Genomic DNA, 22,948 nt, shown 5'->3' on the forward strand with positions numbered 1-22,948 from the left:
CTGCTATTTTCGTTTTCAGTTCAGTCCATCCATTGTGTATTAGCATTTTCAGCATTCAATCTGAAAACCCCAATCATGCCTCTGTTTCTTAGCCATAGGTAAAAGGAAACACACCTAACCTACAAAACCACATTGGAATCGTACATTAACCTAGCAGCTCCTTGCGTTTAGCCCATCCCCATTGTCACCATTCTCCTTTTTGCCGAATTTCACCTAGAACCATAATCAAACCCTTTTATACCCTTATGTACAACTGCAAGTATAAACATAATTCTACCTAATCAACCAGAAAAAACATGTTTCCTTGCTCCATTAATCCGTATAAAACCGTGACCTTAACTTCCTAAAAAGCTTCACTATTCTACTTCTTCACAAGATTATAAGATAATCACAATTCACCTACAATTTTAAATTACCATCCAATTCTTCCCATCAATGCCAAACTAGGAAGCCCATGCATGATTGTATTGATAAATGCTGTAATGAATTGATCACACTAACAAACTGTCCTAAATCAGAGCATATTAGATTTGAACAGTTAACGCAGAAAATTCAGGAAACTAAACTAAAGCAATCAAATCCAGCTCATGAAATTCAATGCAACTCCCAAAAGGCAAACTCAATACATGGACTATGGTCGAGTTGGTTTAGAATGTATCAAGAACATGTTATGGTAAATGCTAATACTTCTGATGAGTCAATTATATTATAACAAGCAATACGTCAACTCTATCAAGAAGGATATCATAATCAGTAAATATATACAGCAACAAACTGGATTGACCAAGGCCTAACATAGTGAAAATAATAAACAAGGATATATGGATTACTATCAAAGTAATCTGCATACAAAGAGTTGGATTTGTAAAATGATAGATAAACCATTTTACCTTCCAAAGTTCCTTTTTAGCTTCAGGATCTTCTGCAAAGACAAAATCAGAACCATTGTGCTCAGAAGCAATCTTCTGAACCATTAATGTCTGCTCACGTGAGTATGCTTCTGCATATTGTAAAAGAATCAGCAAACTTATCAGGGAACTTAAGATTAGTGAATATCAAAAATATGATCAACCATCTGGTAGAGAAATTGATGTGTTCAAAAGTAAAAGGCATGATCCAAACTTTGGTCTGATAGACTAAAATTGTGACTTGTTATTGTTAATGTCAAAGGGTGTATGCAATATACACTTGAGAGTGACCCACTATTGGATGAATCCATCCTAACTCTCAAAGATTCAGAGTAGTTTCTGGGCACCCATCGCCAACCACAGGGATTGGTGATAAGAGTTTATTACACTGCATTAAGTTCAGGACCATTCACCTTATTTTACTCTAGTATTAATGAAACAGATCAAATGATACAATCATTTAATGGGGGTTCGCTTTTAATTTTTGTTTTCACATGTTTTTTTTTTGGATGGCCACATAAAATTCAGGTATCACAGCATTTTATGCATTGAAAATAATAAATATTATAAACATTTGACTCTGCAAAAATGGAATCACTATTCCTGCAAGTAATTTATGATAAGAGATTTTTCTCTGATGTTCAGAGGGCGGGCCTTGATGGAACGGTAAGGTTGCTCCATTGTGACCAAGTGGTCACGGGTTCGTGTCTGGAAACAGCCACTCTGCTAAAAGCAGGGGTAAGGCTGCATACATTATGACCCTCCCCAGACACCACAGTGGCGGGAGCCTCGTGCACAAGGTACGCCCCTTTTTTTTAGATATTTCTTTGACGTTCACCTATTCAAGGACTGCAACATAAAGATGAAATGCTAGCAGGAAAAGAAAGGCTTTTTAGAAAATTTCTCTATCACCCCCTCCCCACTGTGATCAATGATTTCAAGATGAGGTTCTTTGGTGTATTCTATTTGCTGATGATATTGTTTTGCTAAATGAGATTGTTGTAATATGGGTATTAGGGTATAAGGGTATTCTTGTACTTGTACCTATTCTAGAAAATTCTCTGAGTTATTATAAATAAAGAGGGGCTGTTGTCATATCAACACAAGCATTATTCCCCAAATTCCATCATGGTATCAGAGCTCTCTCTCTCTCTCTCTCTCTCTCTCCACGCAATCACCCTCAGTGGTATTTTCTTTTCCACCGAGGGTCATTTTTCTCCATGTGTCCGATTTTTTGTGCAATGCCTTGAAGACATCCATCAGTTTTTTTTTTTTTTTAATATGCTATTGAAGATTTGCCTCCGGAATTGGTTTGCCTGATTTGAAGATATCGGCTATTTTCTCCATGTGTTAGGAGTTGTTTAGTTCGTGATCAGCAGTCATGTCAGATGTTATCACTGCATCAACTATGCCAGAAGGAGTCAGTTGTCGTGACTTTTCTTCGTTCCCTACAAGCTCTATCAAGTTAGATGCGAGCAACTATTTGATGTGGTCTCGCTCTTGCTTCGTTTCTATGGATTCCCGTGGCTTTTCTGGCTACCTTACAGGGGAATTTGAGAAGCCAACCATTGCTGGTTTATTTCAGAAGAAATGGAGTTCAGAAAACTCCCTTGTTATATCCTATCTTCTCAATTCTATGAACCCTAATCTTTTGTTGGATATGGCGGCCAAGATCTGGAAGGCTGCCAAGGATACCTATTCTCAGGTTGGCAAGGCTGCACAAGTCTATGAACTACGTAAGAAGATCCATGAAAGTAAGCAGAAGGAAATGACGTTATCCCAGTATTATTCTAAGTTGCAAGGTATGTAGCAAGAATTAGATTTTTATGAAGATTTTAATGCTACCTGTTCCATAGATGCCATGGCCTTCAAGAAAAGAGAAGACAAGCTCTGGGTTTATGTTGGCTGGACTCAACATCGAGTTCAATCAGATTCGGGCTCATGTTCTTAGTTGTGACCACTTTCCCTCACTGGAGCAGGCTTATTCCATGGTCCAGTCAGAGGATAGTTGTTGTACTGCAATGTTGCAACCGGTTTCTCAGGATTGATCAGCCCTATATTCTGGTTCAGGGTCTTCATCTCATGGTGGTTTTTCACGTTCCACTGATTGATCTACATCTGACAGAGACCCTCTGAAGGGTGATCACTGTGGGAAAGAATGTTACACCAAAGAATATTGTTGGAAGCTTCATGGGCGTCCGACCAATTCTCGCGGTCGTAGTTGTGGTCAATCCACTCTAGCTACAGCCCATCACACCACGATATCTGATGCTGCCCCCCCCCCCCCACAGGGGCGTCTTTATCTCAAGAGCTGCTGACTCTCCATCGTTTGATGACCAAGCTTAAGACATCTCCTTCACAATCACCATCTGCTGCATCAGTTGCCTCTCTGCCAGTTACATCCATAGTTCAAAAACTCGCCGAAATCTCAGGAAGATCTTGAATATCTCGAGAATCCCGAGCTCCTCAAGATGAGATGACGAGACACAAAACATGCACAGTTTCGAATAACTTGGCGAAGTCTCGAGATCTCTAGAATCTCGACCTGGTCGAGACGGCTGTTCGAGACAAGTTTTCGAACTATGGTTACATCTGTTTCCAATTTCTCTCATTCAGGTATTTCTTTTGGTGCCCATCGCGCTTCTATTGTATCCATTCCTTGGATAATCGACTCAGGTGCCACTGACCATAAGACTGGGTCTTCAAATCAATTCTTTGAGTATTTCTTTGTTCAGGTAAAAAGAAAGTTCGTGTCACTGATGGTTCTCTTTCCTTTGTCTCTAGAAAGGGTTCAATGAAGTGCTCCTCTTTGTTATCCTTATTATATGTTCTACATATTCCCAATTTCTGTACTGATCTTCTTTCCATTAATAGTCTTTTTTTGGGTGAATAAAATTCATTACAAAAGAGGGAAAGCCCCAATAGGGAAATACAAGGGAAAGAAGAAACAAAGAAGCAACAAAAATTACAAGCAACAAGGGAAAGAAGAAACAGAAAAAAAAAAAAAAAACAAAATTACAAGCCCTTAAAGGGGGATATTCCAAGAAGATACAATGTATTTATTTCTAGGGGTATCAATAAAATAGAGAGGGACTGTCGACAGTCTGCTTTTGATGTCGAAGGAGATGGAATCCCAAATCTGATGAAAAGATTTGGAGTTGGTAGTCCATCTTCTAAGGTTGCGCTCAAGCCGAATGTGATGAATAGCAGCACTAAAAGCAAGTTTACTCAGTCGTCACAAAAGAGGAACCTCCAAAGGTCATGTCAACCCAAATCCATTTTCTATGGAAAGGAAGAATCCGCCAATGAACCGGCTATCAATGAGCGAGAAGCCAAGACCAAATCTTCGAGGAGAAAGGGCAACTAGAGAACAAATGATCCACATCTTCTAGCCCATTCCAACAAAGAATGCAGCAAGGAGACACAGGAATGTGCCTACTAATAAGGAAAGCCTGCATGAGGAGACAACAACGAAGAGCATGCCAAAGGGTGAAACTATAACGAGGGATGCAGCTTGGGAACCATACTACCTTGCGCCAAATGACAACTTCACCACAAGATCAGCTGCCCTTAGCAGGGATTTAAATTGTGAAGTGACATTTTTTCCTACTCATATTTTTCAGGACTTGGAGATGGGGCATACGATTAGCAATGGTAAGGTGGCTGGTGGTTTATACTTGCTTGATACTGATTTTCCTCCTTCAGCTTTGACTATTCAGGCATCTACGACTTCTCCACCTGGTTCGTCTGCCGTTTCTTTATCAGAATTATATCAATGGCATTGTCGTTTGGGTCACCCCCCTTTAGGCGCTTTAGCCAAACTTTTTCCTTGTTAATTGAAGCAATGTAATCCGAATACTTTTTTTTGTAATGCTTGTGTTTTTACCAAGCAAACTCGGTCTGTCTATTCCCATTCTGATAATAGAACTTCAGCACCATTTACTCGATTCATTGTCATGAATGCGGTCGTGCCCGACGTGTTTTGGTTTCTGGTTATCGGTGGTTTGTTATCTTCATTGACTGCCATACCCGACTCACTTGGATATATCTGTTACGTCAGAAGAGTGAGGTTTTTCAATGTTTTCAGTTGTTCCATCGGATGATTCAAACTCAATTTGATGCTAAGAGCATATGGACGGATTCTTCTAATTGTATCTAGCTGATCAGGGTATTATACATCAAACAAATTGTGTAGATAATCTAGATCAGAATGGTATGGCTGCACGCAAGAATCACCACCTACTGGAAGTGGTCCACTCCCTCATGTTTGAAATGCACGTTCCAGCCCAATTTTGGAGTGAGGCTGTCCTCACCAGCGCATACCTCATTAATCGGATGCCTTCTCGAGTATTGGAGTCTCGCTGCCCTCTTGAGGTGCTTCTTGGTTCTTCTTCATTTATTGTGCCACCGAAAGTTTTTGTTTGTGTGTGTTCTGCCTAAAATCATCTACTACATGGGAACCTTGATCCCTGTGGTCTCCGGTGCATTTACCTTGGATATTCTGCCACTCAAAAAGGTTATAAGTGCTATCACACTCCGTCTTGCCGCATGTTAGTTAATTAGCTGCCATGGATTTCCACGATATTGAGGCTTATTTTTCTTCCCCCCGGCACCTCTTTAGGGGAGTCTTCTCTACGGGAAGATGTGCCACTAATTGTTCCTATGGACAATTCTCTTGATGAGGAATGTTTGGTTGAAAGGGACAAGGATACAACTGGGGAGGAACAAGTTTTTGTTGAGGGGGAGCCTAAAGATTCTGTTCAGGAGGAGCATAATCCATTAAAAGTATATGTTCGTTCTTAGCATAAGCAAGTTGATGCTACCACCACGACTGTTCCCAGCCAATCATCACCTCCTGATCTGGGCTCTCTCTCACTCTCCATTTGGTGAGTCTCTTCCTCCTAGTGATCCTACTCTTGATTTGCCTATTGCTATTCATAAACCCCGTAGGACTTGCACTCAACACCCCATTTCTCATGTTATCTCATATGACTCTCTCTCCTTCTTTCCATACTTTTGTGTCTTCTTTGTCTTCTGTTTCCATTCTCCACCACTTGCAGGAGGCTTTAGCTGATCAATGATGGAAAGATGCAATGGTTGAAGAGATGAGGGCACTTGGGAAGAATGACATGTGGGATTTGGTACCTCTTCCACCAAGTCAAAAACTTGTGGGCTGCAAATGGGTGTACACTGTCAAAATGAAGATGGATGGAACGGTTGACAGATACAAAGCACGGCTGGTTGCCAGGGGGTTCACTCAAACATATGGGATTGATTACTAGGAAAATTTTGCTCCAGTTGCCAAGACGAATACTGTCTGAGTTATCCTCTCATGTGCAATCAACTTAGGGTGGAGTTGTAACAACTTGATGTGAAGAATGCCTTTCTCCATGGGGAGCTTGAAGAGGAGGTTTATATGGACATCCTTCATGGTTTGTCTTCTTAGAAAACCCAAGGCAAGGTATGTAAATTGAAAAGGGCCTTGTATGGACTGAAGCAATCTCCACGCGCATGGTTTGGACGCTTCCACAAAGTCATGGTGTCAGTTGGCTATAAACAAAGTAATGTTGATCACACTTTCTTTATCAAGAAGTCCTGAGAGCATATTACGGTTCTCATCATATATGTAAATGACATTGTAGTTACTGGAAGTGAATCAAGTGATGCTACTGAGATAGCTAACCTGAAGACATATTTAGGCACAAACTTTGAGATTTAGGATTTGGAAAAGCTGTGATATTTTCTTGGCATTGAAGTGGCTCGATCAGCTCACGGTATCTTTCTCTCACAACAGAAGTATACCCTTGACCTTTTATCTAACATAGGGATGTTGGGTTGCAAACCGGCTGATAATCCACTTGAAACTAATTCTCATCTCAAGGATAAGGATGGTGAGCCTTATGACAAAGCTGGCCATCGTAATCAGAGGTTGGTTGGCAGATTGGTTTATCTCTCTCAAACTCGACCAAACATAGCTTTTGTTGTATGTCTGGTCAGCTAGTGCATGCATGATCCCTACTCTACGTACTTGGAAGCAGTGTCTCGAATTTTGAGGCATTTGAAGTTTGCCAAGAGGCAAAGGTGTTCTTTTTCTCCCCATGATCATTTGCGTATTGTCTATTGAGGCCTTTACTGATGCAGATTGGTTGTTCTCCTGATGATGGGAGGTCTACCTCTGGGTATTGTTGTTAGAAGTCATGTAATAGGGGTAGTTTAGGAACTAGTTCTATTACTAGTTGCCTTATTACGTAATTCTGTTTTTCTTCTTTATTTCCCTTATACCTCCCTAGGGAGGTGGATGTAATTCTCTATTAGTTATGATTGAATGAATATATGGTGTATGGAGAAGCCTCTCCAGCACAATCGATTACAGCCTAATATTCTCTTCTCTCTTCTCTCTTCTCTCTTCTCTTGCTTCTTTCTTCTCCTTTATTATTTCCTAAACCTAGAATCTAACTTTGTATCAGAGCAGGCTCAAGGTTTGAGAGTCGTGTTCAGTCCCTGTTTTCATTCTTTCTCTTCCCTTTGAAATCCTTTGTGTCTAAGGATTCCAAAGAGGAGATTTCTGTGTACAGCTTTGCTTAAAGGATATGGAATAGGCTCATTCTAGCCTCTTTTGATGATTGAAGGATCTACTTGAGATCTTTTGAAGCTTCTTTGGAGATTTGGATCTCCCACAGCTGCTGCTCCAAGTTCCGCCAGTCTCAGTTTCAGGTTGCAGCTGCTGCCATTCTCGGATTCCTTTTGTGTCTTGGTTTGGCCATTTTGCATCGCCAAAGGACACTTATGAGGGTGGATATGATCTCCCTTGCTGATTGAAGAAGCTATATGAGCAGTTTTGCTCCTTGTGTGGGATCTTCTGTTCTGCCCAGGTAAACCCGAGAGTGTTTACTTCTTTTTTCTTGCTTCAAGCTGCAATTTGATGCTCCCTTGGTTGAGGGATGTGTATGCATAGCCTTTGGACCGCTGTTTTACTTGTTTGAAGTTATTACTACACCTTGCAAGCCTTTGTGAGGCCTCTTCTTAGGGACTGCCTGCTGGACTGCTGTTGTTATGCACTAGAAGTGCTTGATTTAAGTCCTCTTAGAGATTTGCTGCTAGGACTGCTTCGGCAGTGTGCTATCCTAGGCTGCTTATTGGATTTTTTGCTTGTTTGGGTTGAGTGTGTACTCCCCACTTGTCTTTGATGTTCTTGTTTATTGTCTTTGGTAAAGAATAGCTGCTTGAGATGCATCGTGGCAATCTTGCTGATTCACGACCCCTCTTGTTGTCCCTCGGTTGGCTTATGAGAGTACTCACCAACAGATTTCTTTTGTGAAGCTTGATGGTACTAATTACCTAGATTGGTCACATTCTGTGAGACTTTCTCTTAGGAGTAAGGGAAAACTTGGATATATCACAGGTGCTATCAAGGCTCCCACAGCTGGTTCACCTACTTTTGATAAATGGGAGACTGAAAATTCTACAGTTATGACATGGTTGATCTTCTCCATGAAGCCTGAGATTGGGAGAAGGTTTATAAGGAAGGAAACAGCCAAAGCTATTTGGGATAGTGTCTCTGTGGCCTTTAACAGAGTAGGTGACACTGCCAAGGTCTATCAGCTCCATCAAAGAATCCACTCATTGAAACAGGGTGACAGCACTATTTCTGAGTACTACAGTGCGTTCCTTAGTCTTGTGGAAGAGTATAATCACTACAGAGACCTTCATTTGACCAACCCAGAGGATGAAGCCAAGGTGTATCTGACTCTTGAAAAGGAGCGTGTCTTCTCTTTGCTTGGTGGTCTGAACTCTGACTATGAGCCAGTTAGACTCCAGCTGTTAGGCCAGTCTCCCCTTCCCTCTCTTAGTGAAGTCTGTAGTTATTTATAGAGTGAAGAGACCAGGCGACTTACTATGGCACCACCACCAGCATCATCTGAGAGGTCAGCCCCCAATTCTAGTTTTGTTCGAGACACCCATGGAGGTGGTAGAGGCCCAGGGCCTAACCGTGAGGAAGCTAGTACTGTGGAGACAGTTGGTGCCAGTGGAGTTGGGCGAGACAGATTTAAATGTGATCATTGTGGACGCATTGGACACGCCAAGGTTAGGTGTTGGTCTCTCCATGGTCGTCCTCCTGGTATGCGTGGTCGTGGTGGCCGTCGAGGGGGAGCTCGAGCTCATTCCGCAGCGGCGACTGATGTTGATGCCCTACAGGATGACTCCACCTTTATGGATGCAGTGGTTCGCAGGGTTGTGTCACAGTTGAGCACATCTTCTACATCTAATATGGCTGGATCCTCATCATCCTCAGCTTTGCAGGTCTCCACCTCAGCTTCCTCTACGGCCCAGTTTTGGGTCATTGACCCGGGTGCCACGGACCACATGACTGGTACGTCTCATTATTATGATTCCTATACCATTTGCTCTGGTAAGGACAAGGTTAGGGTAGCCGATGGCTCCCTTTCCTCCATATCTGGTAAGGGTGATATCCCTGTGACATCATCTATTTCCTTCTCTTCTATTCTTCATGTCCCTAACCTTACACTGAATCTTTTATCTATGAGTCATTTGACTAAATCTCTCAACTGTTGTGTCACTTTTTTTCCTTCTCACTGTCTTTTTCAGGATTTGGTGACGAAGAGGATTATTGGTAGTAGACGTGAGGAACAAGGCCTCTACTTTTTTTATCCGCTTTTGGCCACAGCTCATTCCTATGTGTGTGGTCGAAATGATAGTAGTTCTGTGGATTCTGTTATGTTATGGCATCGCCGTCTTGGCCATCCATCTTTTGTAGTAATGAGGAAACAATTACCTCACTTATTTTCATCTATTGCCTCTTCTCATGTTTTTCAATGTGAACCATATATGTTTGCCAAACATTGTCAGTCTTCATATCCTTATCATGGTAATAGAACTGTTGCTCCTTTTCATATTGTGCATACTAATGTTTGGGGTCCTTCCCCTACTACTTCTTTATTTGACTTTCGTTACTTTGTGTCCTTTGTTGATGACTTTTCCCGTGCCACATGAACTGTACTTTTGAAGCATAAGAGTGATGTTTGTGATGCCTTTCAGAATTTTTATCAAATGATCCTTACTCAACTTGAGACCCGCATCAAAATTGTGCGATCTGATAAAGGGGGAGAGTACATGTTTGGTGGCCTTCAAACCTTCTATACTACTCATGGCATTATCCATCAGCTAGCGTGTGTTGACACGCCCCAACAGAATGGGGTTGCTGAGAGGAAAAATCGCCATCTATTGGAGGTCACTCATAGCCTATTGTTTGGCATGCATGTTCCCAAGACCTTTTGGTCCGCAGCTCTTCTCACTGCCTCCTTTCTCATCAATCGTATGCCTACCAAGCTTCTTAATTTCAAATCTCCCTTGGACATCTTATCTCCCAAGGCCTCTGCTCTTTCTTTTCCACCTAGAGTCTTTGGCTGTGTTTGTTATGTGCATGTTAACAAATCTGCTCGCACTAAACTTGACCCCAAAGCTCTAAAGTGTCTCTTCCTTGGGTACTCTTCTACTACCAAGGGGTACAAGTGTTATCATCCTTCTTCCCGCCGATGTATCATTTCCAAGGATGTTACCTTTCTTGAGTCTATCCCTTTCTTTGTCCCTTTTCAGCATCCTCTTCAGGGGGAGAATTGTGGGAGTGAACAAGCTATTGATGATTTCTTTCTTTCTCCTCTACGTACATCTTTTTATGCTTGACATTGGGAAACACAGGACTGTAGATGTGGTTGAGGTTGATGACCAACCACCAGGGGGGAATATAGATTTGGTTGTTGAAAGTGGTTCTAGTAAGGAGAAGGATTACCACCTTACATACAAAAAAGGTGAAAGCTTGCATAATACAAAAAAAATGATCTACCAAGAGTCCTCTTCAGATCCAGATCCACATCCTGAGAATCATCCTCCTCAATCAGGTGACATTTCTTCTCCTCCATCTGATTTGGACCTTCCTATTGCTATTAGGAAAGGGAAAAGAACTTGTACTAATCCTATATCCCAGTTTGTTTCCTATGATGCAATTTCTCCTACAGGCCTTGCCTTTATTACTGCTCTCTCTACTGCTTCCATTCCCAAGAATGTCATTGATGCTATGTCTGACCCAAAGTGGAGACAACCCATGTCTGAGGAGATGATGGCACTTGAGAAGAATGGTACTTGGCAACTTGTTGACCTCCCCAAGGGACGTGTCCCAGTTGGATGCAGATGGGTCTATACAATCAAGTATAAATCTAATGGCAGTATTGAGAGATACAAAGCAAGGTTGGTGGCCAAAGGGTACAGTCAAGTCTATGGAATTGACTACCAGGAGACATTTGCCCCTGTGGCCAAACATAACTCGATAAGAGTTTTTTTATCCTTGGCTGCCAATAAAGATTGGCCTTTATATCAGTTGGATGTGAAGAATGCCTTCCTTTATGGTGATTTGGAAGAGGAAGTGTACATGCACACTCCACCAGGCTTTAAGATGCCTTCAGCTGAAGGGAAAGTGTGCTTCCTTAAGAAAGCCCTATATGGTCTCAAACAGTCACCAAAGGCATGGTTTGAGCGCTTCCGACAGGCTATTCTAAAGAATGGATACTCCCAGAGCTAAGCTGATCATACTCTCTTTACCAAGCGGAGTAATGGTACTATCACAGCCCTCATTGTCTATGTTGATGATATCGTGGTCACAGGAGATGATACAGCTGAGATAGGTAGATTGAAGAGCTACTTGGCACAGCAATTTGAGATCAAAGTTCTGGGTCCCTTGAAGTACATCTTAGGAATAGAAGTATCAAGGACTAAGAGAGGAATCAACATATGTCAGAGAAGGTTTATTCTTGACCTGTTGACAGAGACAGCGATGTTAGGCTGCAAACCAGCAAACTCTCTTATTGAGCAGAATCACAAACTAGGAGAGGACTGTGGTCCTTCTCTTGTTGATGTGGGAAAGTATCAATGGCTAGTGGGGAAGCTTATCTATCTCTCTATGACTCGGCCAGATACCTCTTATGCAGTAGGAGTTGTCAGCCAATTCATGCATGCTCCCAAGAGTGGCCATTTGGATGCTGTGTATCGCATTCTGAGGTATTTGAAGTCCTCTCCAGGGAAAGGATTGTTGTATGCAAGGCACAACCACTTGAGAGTGGAAGGTTTCACAGATGGCGATTGGGCTGGTTCTATTACAGACAGGAGATCTACCTCCGGCTATTGTACCTTTGTGGGAGGTAACTTAGTCACATGGAGGTGTAAGAAACAACATGTTGTGGCCAGATCTAGTGCCGAGGCAGAATTTAGAGCTATGGCACATGAGGTGTGTGAGCTCATCTGGCTGAAAAGACTGGTTCAGGAACTGGGATTTGACACTGAAGGACCCATGAGGTTGTACTGTGACAACAAGGCTGCCATCAGTATCGCTCACAACCCCGTTCAACATTACCAGACTAAGCACATTGAGGTTGATAGACATTTTATTAAGGAGAAGATAGACTCTGGCTGTATTTGTACTCCTTTTGTGAAGACTGGTGATCAGCTGGCAGATATCTTCACCAAAGCTCTAGGCTCTCCTCAATTTAGCTCTTTCCTAAGCAAGCTAGGAATGCATGATATATATTCTCCAGCTTGAGGGGGAGTGTTAGAAGTCATGTAATAGGGGTAGTTTAGGAACTAGTTCTATTACTAGTTGCCTTATTATGTAATTCTGTTTTTCTTCTTTATTTCCCTTATACCTCCCTAGGGAGGTGGATGTAATTCTCTATTAGTTATGATTGAATGAATATATGGTGTATGGAGAAGCCTCTCCAACACAATCGATTACAGCCTAATATTCTCTTCTCTCTTCTCTCTTCTTTTGCTATCTTCTTCCTCCTCCAACTTCTTTCTTCTCCTTTCTTATTTCCTAAACCTAGAATCTAGAATCTAACTATTGTACTCTTGTTAGTGGCAATCTTGTTACTTGGCGAAGCAAGAAATAGGCTGTGGTTGCTCAATTCAGTATAGAGGCTGAATTTAGGCCATAGCTCATGGCATTTGTGAACTCCTTAGGCTCCAAGATCTTCTTCATGATGATGGGGTTCTGGTTCACCTTCCAATGCAACTATATAGTGACGGAAAATCAGCCATCAGAATTGCTCATAATCCAGTCCAGCATAATCGAGCGAAGAATGTGGAGAGTAAGCGTCACTTCATCAAAGAGGATCGAACAAGGAATTATTTGTGTTCCATTTGTTAAATCTGGGGAGCAGTTAGCTGATGCATTTACAAAAGCTCTTAGTAGTGAACTTTTTCATCCTATTGTAACAAGTTGGGCAAGTGTGATATATATGCACCAACTTGAGGGGGGAGTGTTGTAATAAGGGTAATAGGGTATAAGGGTATTCTTGTACTTGTACCTATTCTAGAACATTCTCTGAATTATTATAAATAAAGAGGGGCTGTTGTCATATCGACATAAGCTTTATTCCCCAAATTCCATTACAGACAAAAAGCATGGATTAACACCAAGTTGAAGTTATGGAGATCAAACATGGAATCAAAAGGTTTTAACTTTTAAGATTACTAGATAAGTACAATGAAGACGGAGTATATGGTGTGATACTTTAGTTACACTAGGATGACTAATGAGATGGTGAAACTTGGAATTAAAAGTTTTTTTTTTACCCCTGTTTTCCCTAGTTTATTCTGTTTGGATCCATGTAGCCGGCCCCATTAAGTTGGGATAAGGCTGAGTTTGTCGTTGCTGTTGTGGAGATTCTGCAAAGTGATTATTTTAGGTATCTAGGTCCAATCATGATAAAGATGATATAGAGGATGATGTCTACTGCGAAACTGGAACAGGTGTTGTCATTGTTGGAAACTATACAGAATGCACAAGTGAAATGGCAGTGTGTTCTGCTGATTTGAGACATTTGACAACATAGTACTAAATCTCGCAAAATCTCGGTCGAGATCTTGAATATTTCGAGTATCTTGACCTGACCGAAACGAAACAGTAGCTCAAATAAAAAAAATGCAAAAACTCGGTCGAAATTTCGACCATCTCGCGATATCTTGAAACAAAATCAAAATCTTGCGAGATATCGAGATTCCTTTTGCAAAATTAGCTTTATAAATACCAAAACTCGTTAGTCTCGGTCGAAATTTTGACCGAGACTTAACAAGCTCTGGTTTTCTGGGTTTTTTTCTCCTTGTTCTTCACCCTTTCACTTCTCCTTGCTGATTCTTGCACCGGCCTTCAAATCTTTGCCGCATCTACACCAGAGAACACACCATTACAATACTTGACCTGTATTGGACTATTGGGGATATTGTCATATTGATATCATTTTCTTAACTTGTAATTTACTTATTGTACTTAATGTTATAACTTAAGTTATGACTTATGAATTATTCACTTTATGTTTCCAACTTCCAAGTCAATTTACTTGTTTAAATTGCTTATTAATCATTAATTTATTATGTCCACTAGTACTTAAAGTCTTAAACAATGTGTATGTGTAATTAAATAAGTTATACATTAGGATTCGACCGTACATTGCCAATCAATGGTGCAAATCCAAAACTATTTTTGCAATTTGAACATTTAAATGTGTTTATATAGCCTAAAATAGGGTTTCCATGAAGTTTCAGGCCTTAACTTGGCCTAAAACCCACCGAAATGACCTACCGCAACATAATAGAAAAATGCAAAATTTCGACAGAAATATCCAAAATTTTGGATATTTCGGTCAACCCGAAACACCGAAACGAAACGAGTTTTCGAACTATGTTTGACACTGCTGGAGGATCAAACAGTGTCCAAGCAGTGCAGTAGCAGTGTGTGTCGGTTCGGCAGTGATACAAAGGCATCCGAGCATATGTGATAGTGCTTGGCCGTCTATTACAGTGTTTAGTAGTGATTGGCAACATGTGGCAGCATTGGGTGCAGTGTACATACACTTTGAATGGTGTGTTTGTAGGTTCACGCTGATGTGGCAACTTTGCAGCCAATTTGAGTAGGCCAAATAGCAGATTTGGAAGGAGACATGTTCATGAGTGTTGTAGCGCTTCAAGTTTTCTTTCCAACGCACCTGGAATCAAGTCAGTCAGTTTCCGTCAGAGGGAGGTATGAAGTTTTTCGTATGCCCATGCTTAAATAAATCAAACCTGAGTAGTTTTGGAATTTGAAGTTGGCTTGTGACTTGTGCATGGGATGAGTGGGTTTCAAAATAAAAAATTAAACAATATTTTCTCGGGTCGCATCCCAGGCCATAGGCCATGCATGCATGAGGCCACATAGGCAAATAAGCACAGCAACATGCCACCATGCAATTAAACTAGATCCACTGCTATTGCCACCAGGCTATTGAACTACCATCAGCAAGTATGGCTGGGTTGGGACTGTGAATATGTCGTCCACAAAACCTGACTCAGTGCTCCGACTGTCGAACTCATGTGCAAAGTGTACTGACTACAGCTGCCCAAACTAACCATAGTCACTATATTCGGAACCGGTGCTCTCAGGGCCATACTCATAGTCACATTGAGGCTGAGATGCATGCCATGACTGACGCTCACTAGTAGTACCTATACTCATGCTTCCGAAACTATCAAGCATGGTCTTCATACTTATGTCCTCATCCTGAGCTTCTGATTGTCTGCGACGCGGGCCTCTCTTGTACATAGTGGGGGCATCATGGTCCTAATCCTGTGTGCATGAGTAAATTGACTCTTACCTGTGTAACGTACAGGCACTGCCTCCATCCCCAGCCTGTACTAGTATAGCTCTCACATCTCCTCATGACGATCATCATAATAATCACCACTCACCATGCCACCAACATCACCATCATCTCCACCACCACCACCGCCACTGCCCCCATCACCGTCAGATGGCGACCCATCTGACTCGTGTTCCTCCTCATCAACTTAGCCAGCCGGATTCTCAAAAGGTAGAGGCATCACTGAATGCGTACGCCCCTCTTCCTCCATATAGTAATCTACATCAATACCCATCTAACTAGCTATGGTGGGGTCGAACCTACCCCCAGCCTGATCCATTTCTGGTTCACCTCGATTCCTCCCCCACTAGTATAGGGGATCCGCTTCCTCATTTGAGTCGTCTTGGAAAATGTTTGCTAGCTCGATTGGTTCTTCAGAATTGTCTTCCATTTCTTCACATATGTGCTTCATCCTTAGTCACATATTATAGTGCACATACACCAACTGCTCTAGTCGTTTGTGACTCAATTGGTTTCGCCTCTTGGTGTGTATTAGTGAAAATGTACTCCAAATGCGCTTGCATCCGGAGGTTGAACAAGGCTGTGAGAGCACTCTGATTGCTATCTTTCTTAGTTTAGGTGCACTTGAGCCATATAGCACCAACTAGTTGGCTACATTACAAATATATATTATTAGGAATATATATAGGTATATGAAAATGTTAGCAGAACAGTGAGTTAGAAAGAGAGAATGAGAGAATAGAATTGCTTGAGTTCATTGATAGGTAAGCCCCAGTATTTATAATAGAGAGAAATATTACAAAGGGGCATAAATAGACAAAAATACCCCTAACTAGCTGACTCAATAAGAGCAGCAATCTAATCCTAATAACTTAACAACTAAGCAAGCCCAAAAGGACCTGGATTACATATTCCAATACTCCCCCTCACGCTGGCTTATACAAATAAGTAAAGAAAGAAGATCCAGCTTGAACAAATAAGAAGGAAAAAAGTCCAATATTCTAACACTCCCCCTCTAGTTGGCACTTAACAGGCACTAATGCCCAACTTGAACAAAATGGGAAGAAACTAAGAACCCGCTTGATAACCTTACGAGAAATAGTTTTTGGTGTTTTTCCGTTCCGAGAAACGAGAAAACACCTAAAAACCGCTTGATAACGAAGTGTTTTTTGTGAGTGTTTTTGTAAGCATAAATCAAAATTTATGCTCCCTGGAAGACTTTTGACAAAACATGTTGGACATGTTCTGTCATTCTGTGCTGAAAATTAAAAGTTGTGCCCGATAAACTGCGCACGCCTCTAACCTCTCTCTCACCTCTCACGCCTCTAGCCACTGAAACCTTGTACAACCTATAACTCATCTTGGAGGTAAGGTCGACCTCGTACTCTATCCCTTTCTTTCTCTTACTCTATCTCTTCCTCTCTCTCTTTCCGTCGCTCACTCTCTGTGCGCGATTTGGTTCACAGACACCCTAAGAACCAGGGTTTCTGTGTTCATCCATTGGAGTGAACTGAAAGCCATGGTTATTAGGGTTTCCCACTTGAGAACCTTCGCAGCGAAGTAGGAACCCAAGAAACCTTCATTGTTGCTACAAACTTCAACAAAATCACCGGTTCGATATGCTTTCGCCATTACTAGAAACGAGAAGACCTCCCTCACTGAAAGCCCAATCGAAGGGAAATTTCAGGGTAGGTATCCGAATGGACTACCCTCTTAAGTACAGAGTACTTATTCACCCAAAAGATCAAGCTAGAAATAAAGCCAAGCCACTGAAATCATACCTGGTGGTAGAACAGAGATCAGATTTGATTTCAGTATGATATATGACAGCAGGGTTGGATTTAGGGTGTGTCGCACAAGAGAATCGATTCAGACCCTAGAGTTTGGGATGGAAAGATGAATAATTGAGAAGGATCTGTGTCTCTCATGGGGAACCAGATCAAGCTGGGACTGAACCGAACAAAACAGGGATGCATGGGTAAGGAAAAAATAAAAAAGGGAAGGAATTGAAATGAGGAAAGGAATCGTACCAAGAGGAGAAGGGAAGAAATACAAGTCGGCCAAGTCAGCGACCCGCCAAGCAAACACACACAAAAGGTACGATCCATTGATAAAAGATTTAAAAGCAGGTTGCAATTGCAAACAAGACCCATAACCAAGAGAAGAAGAAGAAGAGGAAAAACAGAAGAAAGAAAAACGTTTTCCAGAACAGGTTTACCAAGCAGGTCAAAAACGGTTTCTCAGCACAGAAAAGAAAAAAATTGTTCTGCTGTTTCTCAGCACATAACCAACAGAAACAGCAATAAGGTTATCAAGCGGGCAGAGTCCAGCTTGACAGATGAATGAAGCTCCCAAATAAACCTTCAAGAACTTGAAATAATTAATCTCCAAAACCTGGGCAGAGTGGCAGACGTGATCAACAAAATTTCACCAATCTTCAATAGCTGTCCAGTGATAAATCTCAAATTGTCATAGTGACATAAAATCTTGAAGTGTGGAACTAGGGCAGCAAGCAGCAGAACAAACTGAATCAGGCAGCAGAAATAATAAACCCAACTGTAAATCCGCATATAGGTAAGCAATAAATCCTCAAATAGGCAGGCAACAACCAAATATCTTCAATACTTTAATACTTCAATCTCCCCATAATGGCAAACTCAACTCAGTAACAAAGGATACCCAATGGCAATGGTGGAAACGCTAATCTTTCTATGTTTGCACCAAGTGTTCCTGCAAGTTCTGCCTCTGCAATGTCTGCAGGTGTATTGTACATATCTCCCCCTCACGTGTAGTAGTACACGTGGACATAACAGAGATGATGTAAGATATAGTGCAAAAGTATAATCTTCTAGAATTTCCAAAGGTGCTATGGGAATGGAAAAGAAGAAATGGCAAAGTAGAGTAAACCATAAACTTCCAAGGTGGTGATTGGTAAGTGCCAAAGGTATAGTATGGGAGATGGGTATTGGAAGAAGCAGTGGGATAAAGAATCATGGAGAAAAAACAATGCAACATATAAATTGTCAACCATCTTCAAACAATCAAACAAACTCCTCAGATGGAAACTCCTGTATGGGAGAAACACCCAACTCCAATATTCAAATCTGATAAGTAAACAGATCTGATTTGAAGTAAGGAAAGACTCCAATCTTCAAGGCTTGATCAATCTTCAAAAATGGAAAAACCAGTGTGCAAAACTCCAATTTGTAAACTCCCACATGCTAAATAGAACTGACGAAGATATCTGAGCAGAATTGATGTAATAAACTTCAAAAAAACTTGGATCAGATCTGAATTAATGAACAATGCTAGAATCAAGCTCTCAAAGTAAGCTGGATTTGAATCAGTAGAGAAAACTTCACACAACTGAATAGGTTCGTAGTTGCAACCAATAACTATGGAACACACTGTTGTAATCCCAAATAAACTGATCTCCAGGGTAGTTCTTCAACAATGAAAGAAATTCGATCTCCAATAGTAGCATACTCAGTCTCAAGAACAGGGCAGCAGTAGTTCTCATAATTTCATAAAGGCAGCAGTAACATGTCAACCAGTCATGTTTACAGAAACCAATCAATAGAACCAGCAAGGTATGTAGTAAAGCTCAATAGAACCAGTAAGTATAAAATAATAACTCAGCAGATCCAATAGTAAGTTATGCAGCCAGCCACATAGGAACAAGAAAAAATAGGTTGATAGTTGGTGAAATTGAGCCATAAGAGTGAAACCTGAATTTTTTTCAAAATAACTCCATAAATGAAGCTGAAACGTGGGTCAAATACTCCTCTGATATGTATAAGACTCTCCTCAAAAAATTAGCAAGAGGGGACTGCCCTAACCCTTAGATCGATTATAGTCAAGGTTTTATAAAAAAAAACCCTGAAACTTGAGATCTATTGTAGGAAGGGGACTTCATAAAAAACTGATGATGACTTGTCAAAGTGATGATGTCTTGGCATAGATGCTGTCCACAGCTGCTTGAATGGATCTCCAATACGAACACCCAACCTCTTGTAAGGTTTGAGACTTGATCTTCAAGTGGGAGAAACACTAAAAAGTGCAGAAAAAGTAGGGCAGCAGCTATCTTGTGTAAAAGAACATCTTCAAGCCATGAATAATTGAAGTAAATTGCCTCTCTTGATAGTAGAAACACCTCTAAAAAACTCCAGAAGCAACAGGTAACCCTAACCCAAAAATCGATTTGTCAGGGTTTCGGAAAACCCTGAAAAGTAGAGACTGATTGGGGTGGGGGTCTTCTAGAAAACTTGGATAGGTGCAACATTGAGGTCAAATAGTCCTAGTGGAGGAAAGTAACCCACAAAAAATCAGCATGAACTGAAAGGAGGAACCCTAAACTCGATAGGAATCAAAGTTTTTCAAAACCCTGACAAGTTGAGATCGATTAGGGTATCAAGGCTGAAAGGTGAATGAAAGCTGGAGAAAAAAGAAAAAAAGGGAAAGAGAATAATGGAATAGGGTAGATAGGTGCTGGAAAAGAAAGCAAAGGGAGCTCCAATGGTGGAAGATCAGCCTGCAATAGTGAGGAACCTGATCTTCAAGGAATTCTGAAAAAAACTCCAAATCGCAGGTATGCTTCCAACAAAATTTCAATGAAAAAAAATAGATAGGATGGAGGAGGGCAGCAACTAAATCATAGGTTTAGGTTTTTACCTCCTTAGTGCTGCCCCCTTACAAGGATGAGAAGAAGAAAACCAGTAGAAGGTGAAACTGAGAAAGAGAGAAAGGAGGGAGAAGTCGATTGAAGAGAAGAAGGGTTTTTTCTTTCTTTCTAACCTAGATCAGATTTGGCTCTGATACCATGTTAGCAGAACCGTGAGTTACAAAGAGAGAATGAGAGAATAGAATAGCTTGAGTTCATTGATAGGTAAGCCCCTCTATTTATAATAAAGGGAAATATTACAAAGGGGCATAAATAGACAAAAATACCCCTAACTAGATGACTCAATAAGAGCAGCAATCTAATCCTAATAACTTAACAACTAAGCAAGCCCAAAAGGACCAGAATACCCCCACAGTATTCTGGATTACATATTCCAACAAAAAAATATTATAATTTATAAATGTAATGCCACTAGGCAGTATTGAACCTACCTGGGTCTAACTTTGTCTACCTTCCACTGCAGGCTTTCGACTAAAACTCATGGAAGAATCTCTGAAGTATTGACATATAGTACATATGTTGTGAATAATTTTCCAACAAAAACAAGTATTTTTCCTTAATATTTTATATTTTTTTAATATTTCATATATTCTGAAAAATAAAATAATATAATTTATGGGTGAAAAAAAAGTGACTCTGTGAGGCCGTAGCCCGTAGAGCATCCAACGCTGTCCAACATACATAAAAATAACTTCCATGCAATCACTATGGACACTATTATTTTCAGTTTTTTTTTAAAGAAATTCATTTTTTTTTCAAAAAATTAAAAAAGAATTAATAACAGAAAAATAAATTGGATTCCATGAAGTCATAGATCGGCCAAAGTTGTGTAGCATATTTTAATTGACACCCAACCACCAAGATTTGAACATATTTTTTGAAAAAAAAAACAAAAAAACAGAGATTTGGGGGAAAATGGTTTACCTTGTAACCCTCCAAAGTTCTTCAAACTTCTTTAGATTTAGGGAACAGCATCAAGGGGATGAAGGATTCTCTTCTTCGAGAGAGAGAAGAGTGGTAATAAGGTTCATCATCGTGAAAAGTAACGTCCATTGTAACAAACAATTTTTTGGAGGGAGGATGATAACACTTATAACCATTCTAAGAAGCAGAATACCCAAGGAAGATGCACTTGAAAGCCCTTGGGTTAAGTTTTGACCGAGAAGGGGAAGAGTTGTAGCAAAGCAGACACACCCAAAAATACGACGAAGATGAGAAGCAATAGTGGGGTCAGGAATCTGGCTGACCGGAGTCTGAAAATCAAGAGCAACAGAAGGAACCCTATTAATAAGAAATGCAGCAGTAACTAGTAAGCACAGCATCACCCCAAAAATACTTAGGAACCTGAGTGGTAAACATTAGAGAGCTAGTGACCTCCAGACAAAGGCGGTTCTTTTGTTCTGGGATACCATTTTGCTCAGGGATGCAAACACAAGAGGTTTGGGAGAGAATTCCATGGGTATCAAAATACTGAAGAAAAGAACCATTAATGAATTCCGTCCCATTGTCACTACGGAGAACTTTAACCTGGGCATTGAACTGAGCTTGGATCATCTTGTGAAAAGACTAGAAACAAGAGAAGGCTTCGGATTTGGACCGAAGATGATAGACCCAGGTTAATCGAGTACAGTTATCAATAAAAGTGATATACCATCGAAAACCACCCCGAGCAACTATCCGAGAAGGACCCCATAAGTCAAAGTGAATAATAGAGAAAGCATCAAACTTTGATTATCACTAGAAAAATATGAGGACCAAGTGTGCTTAGCGAGTTCACAGATATTACAGTTAAAGTGATCCAAATTACATTGTTTGACTAAAGAGGGAAACAAACGACGTAAAATATAAAAAGAAGGATGACCGAGACGATGATGCCAGTAATGGAGCTGTCAGAGAGCACTGCCTTCACGGGTAATATGAGCTGGAACTGGGGAGGGAGCAGTAGTAAAGACCACCCCGCACTCTACCATATCCAATCATTGCCCCCATCGCTAGTTCCTGAAAAACACAATGAGAAGAAAAGAAGTGAACAGAACAATTAAGATCAGAAGTAAGACAGTGAATGGAAAGCAAGCAGGCATAAAGATTGAGAACATGCAAGACAGAAGATAAAGAAATACTAGGAGTGTAGGAGATAGACCCTTTATCAAAAATAGCAGAAAGTGAACCATCAGAGACCCGGACCTTATCTTTGCCCAAACAAGGATTATAAGAGGCAAACAGGTCCGAGCAGCTGGTCATATGATCCAAGGTTCCAGAATCAATTAGCCAAGAAGAATCAATAAGGGAAGCCATAAGAAAAATACCCGACTGGGCTAAATAAGAAGCAGGGGATGGAGAGGCAGTCGTGGTACAAGAAATAAAACCAAGCTGGGTCATCATACATTGGAGCTGAGTCACAAGTTGCTCTGCAAACATAGATGAAGTATTAGTTGTGAAATCCACAATAAATTTAAACTTTTTGGAACTTATGTGATTTCAGGTTCCAGCTCTGAGTCTATGGTGGCGTTGATGCTATGGGCTGCATCGGTCGAGGATACAGATGAATCTCTCGACACTCCTATAGAGGATTCCAGGGATTCTTCCCAACTTGCCCTTCTGGAGTCAGAGAACCCCTACGGAACCCCGCACCAGAGTTACCAGTGTCAGATTTGCTG

At 40.9% G+C, this 22,948-nt stretch overlaps 1 protein-coding gene and 1 long non-coding RNA gene across 2 annotated transcripts in view; both read right to left on the reverse strand.

The window, feature by feature from the left end:
* The window catches only part of LOC122652277 (D-lactate dehydrogenase [cytochrome], mitochondrial-like), a 177,774-nt gene that overhangs the window by 37,003 nt on the left and 117,823 nt on the right, over positions 1-22,948 (reverse strand). Inside the window, exon 13 of the mRNA XM_043845976.1 lies at positions 891-1,000. Coding sequence (XP_043701911.1) covers positions 891-1,000 — 110 coding nt within the window. The remainder of the gene's footprint in view (positions 1-890; positions 1,001-22,948) is intronic.
* Positions 2,561-21,015, reverse strand: LOC122652278. The gene is made up of 4 exons (XR_006331573.1): positions 21,005-21,015; positions 17,845-17,849; positions 5,166-5,168; positions 2,561-2,798 (listed from the first exon to the last, which is right to left on the reverse strand). It is a non-coding gene; the product is annotated as an uncharacterized LOC122652278 (long non-coding RNA).

Source organism: Telopea speciosissima, chromosome 2 (genome assembly GCF_018873765.1).
Source record: "Telopea speciosissima isolate NSW1024214 ecotype Mountain lineage chromosome 2, Tspe_v1, whole genome shotgun sequence".
NCBI classification, from domain to species: domain Eukaryota; kingdom Viridiplantae; phylum Streptophyta; class Magnoliopsida; order Proteales; family Proteaceae; genus Telopea; species Telopea speciosissima.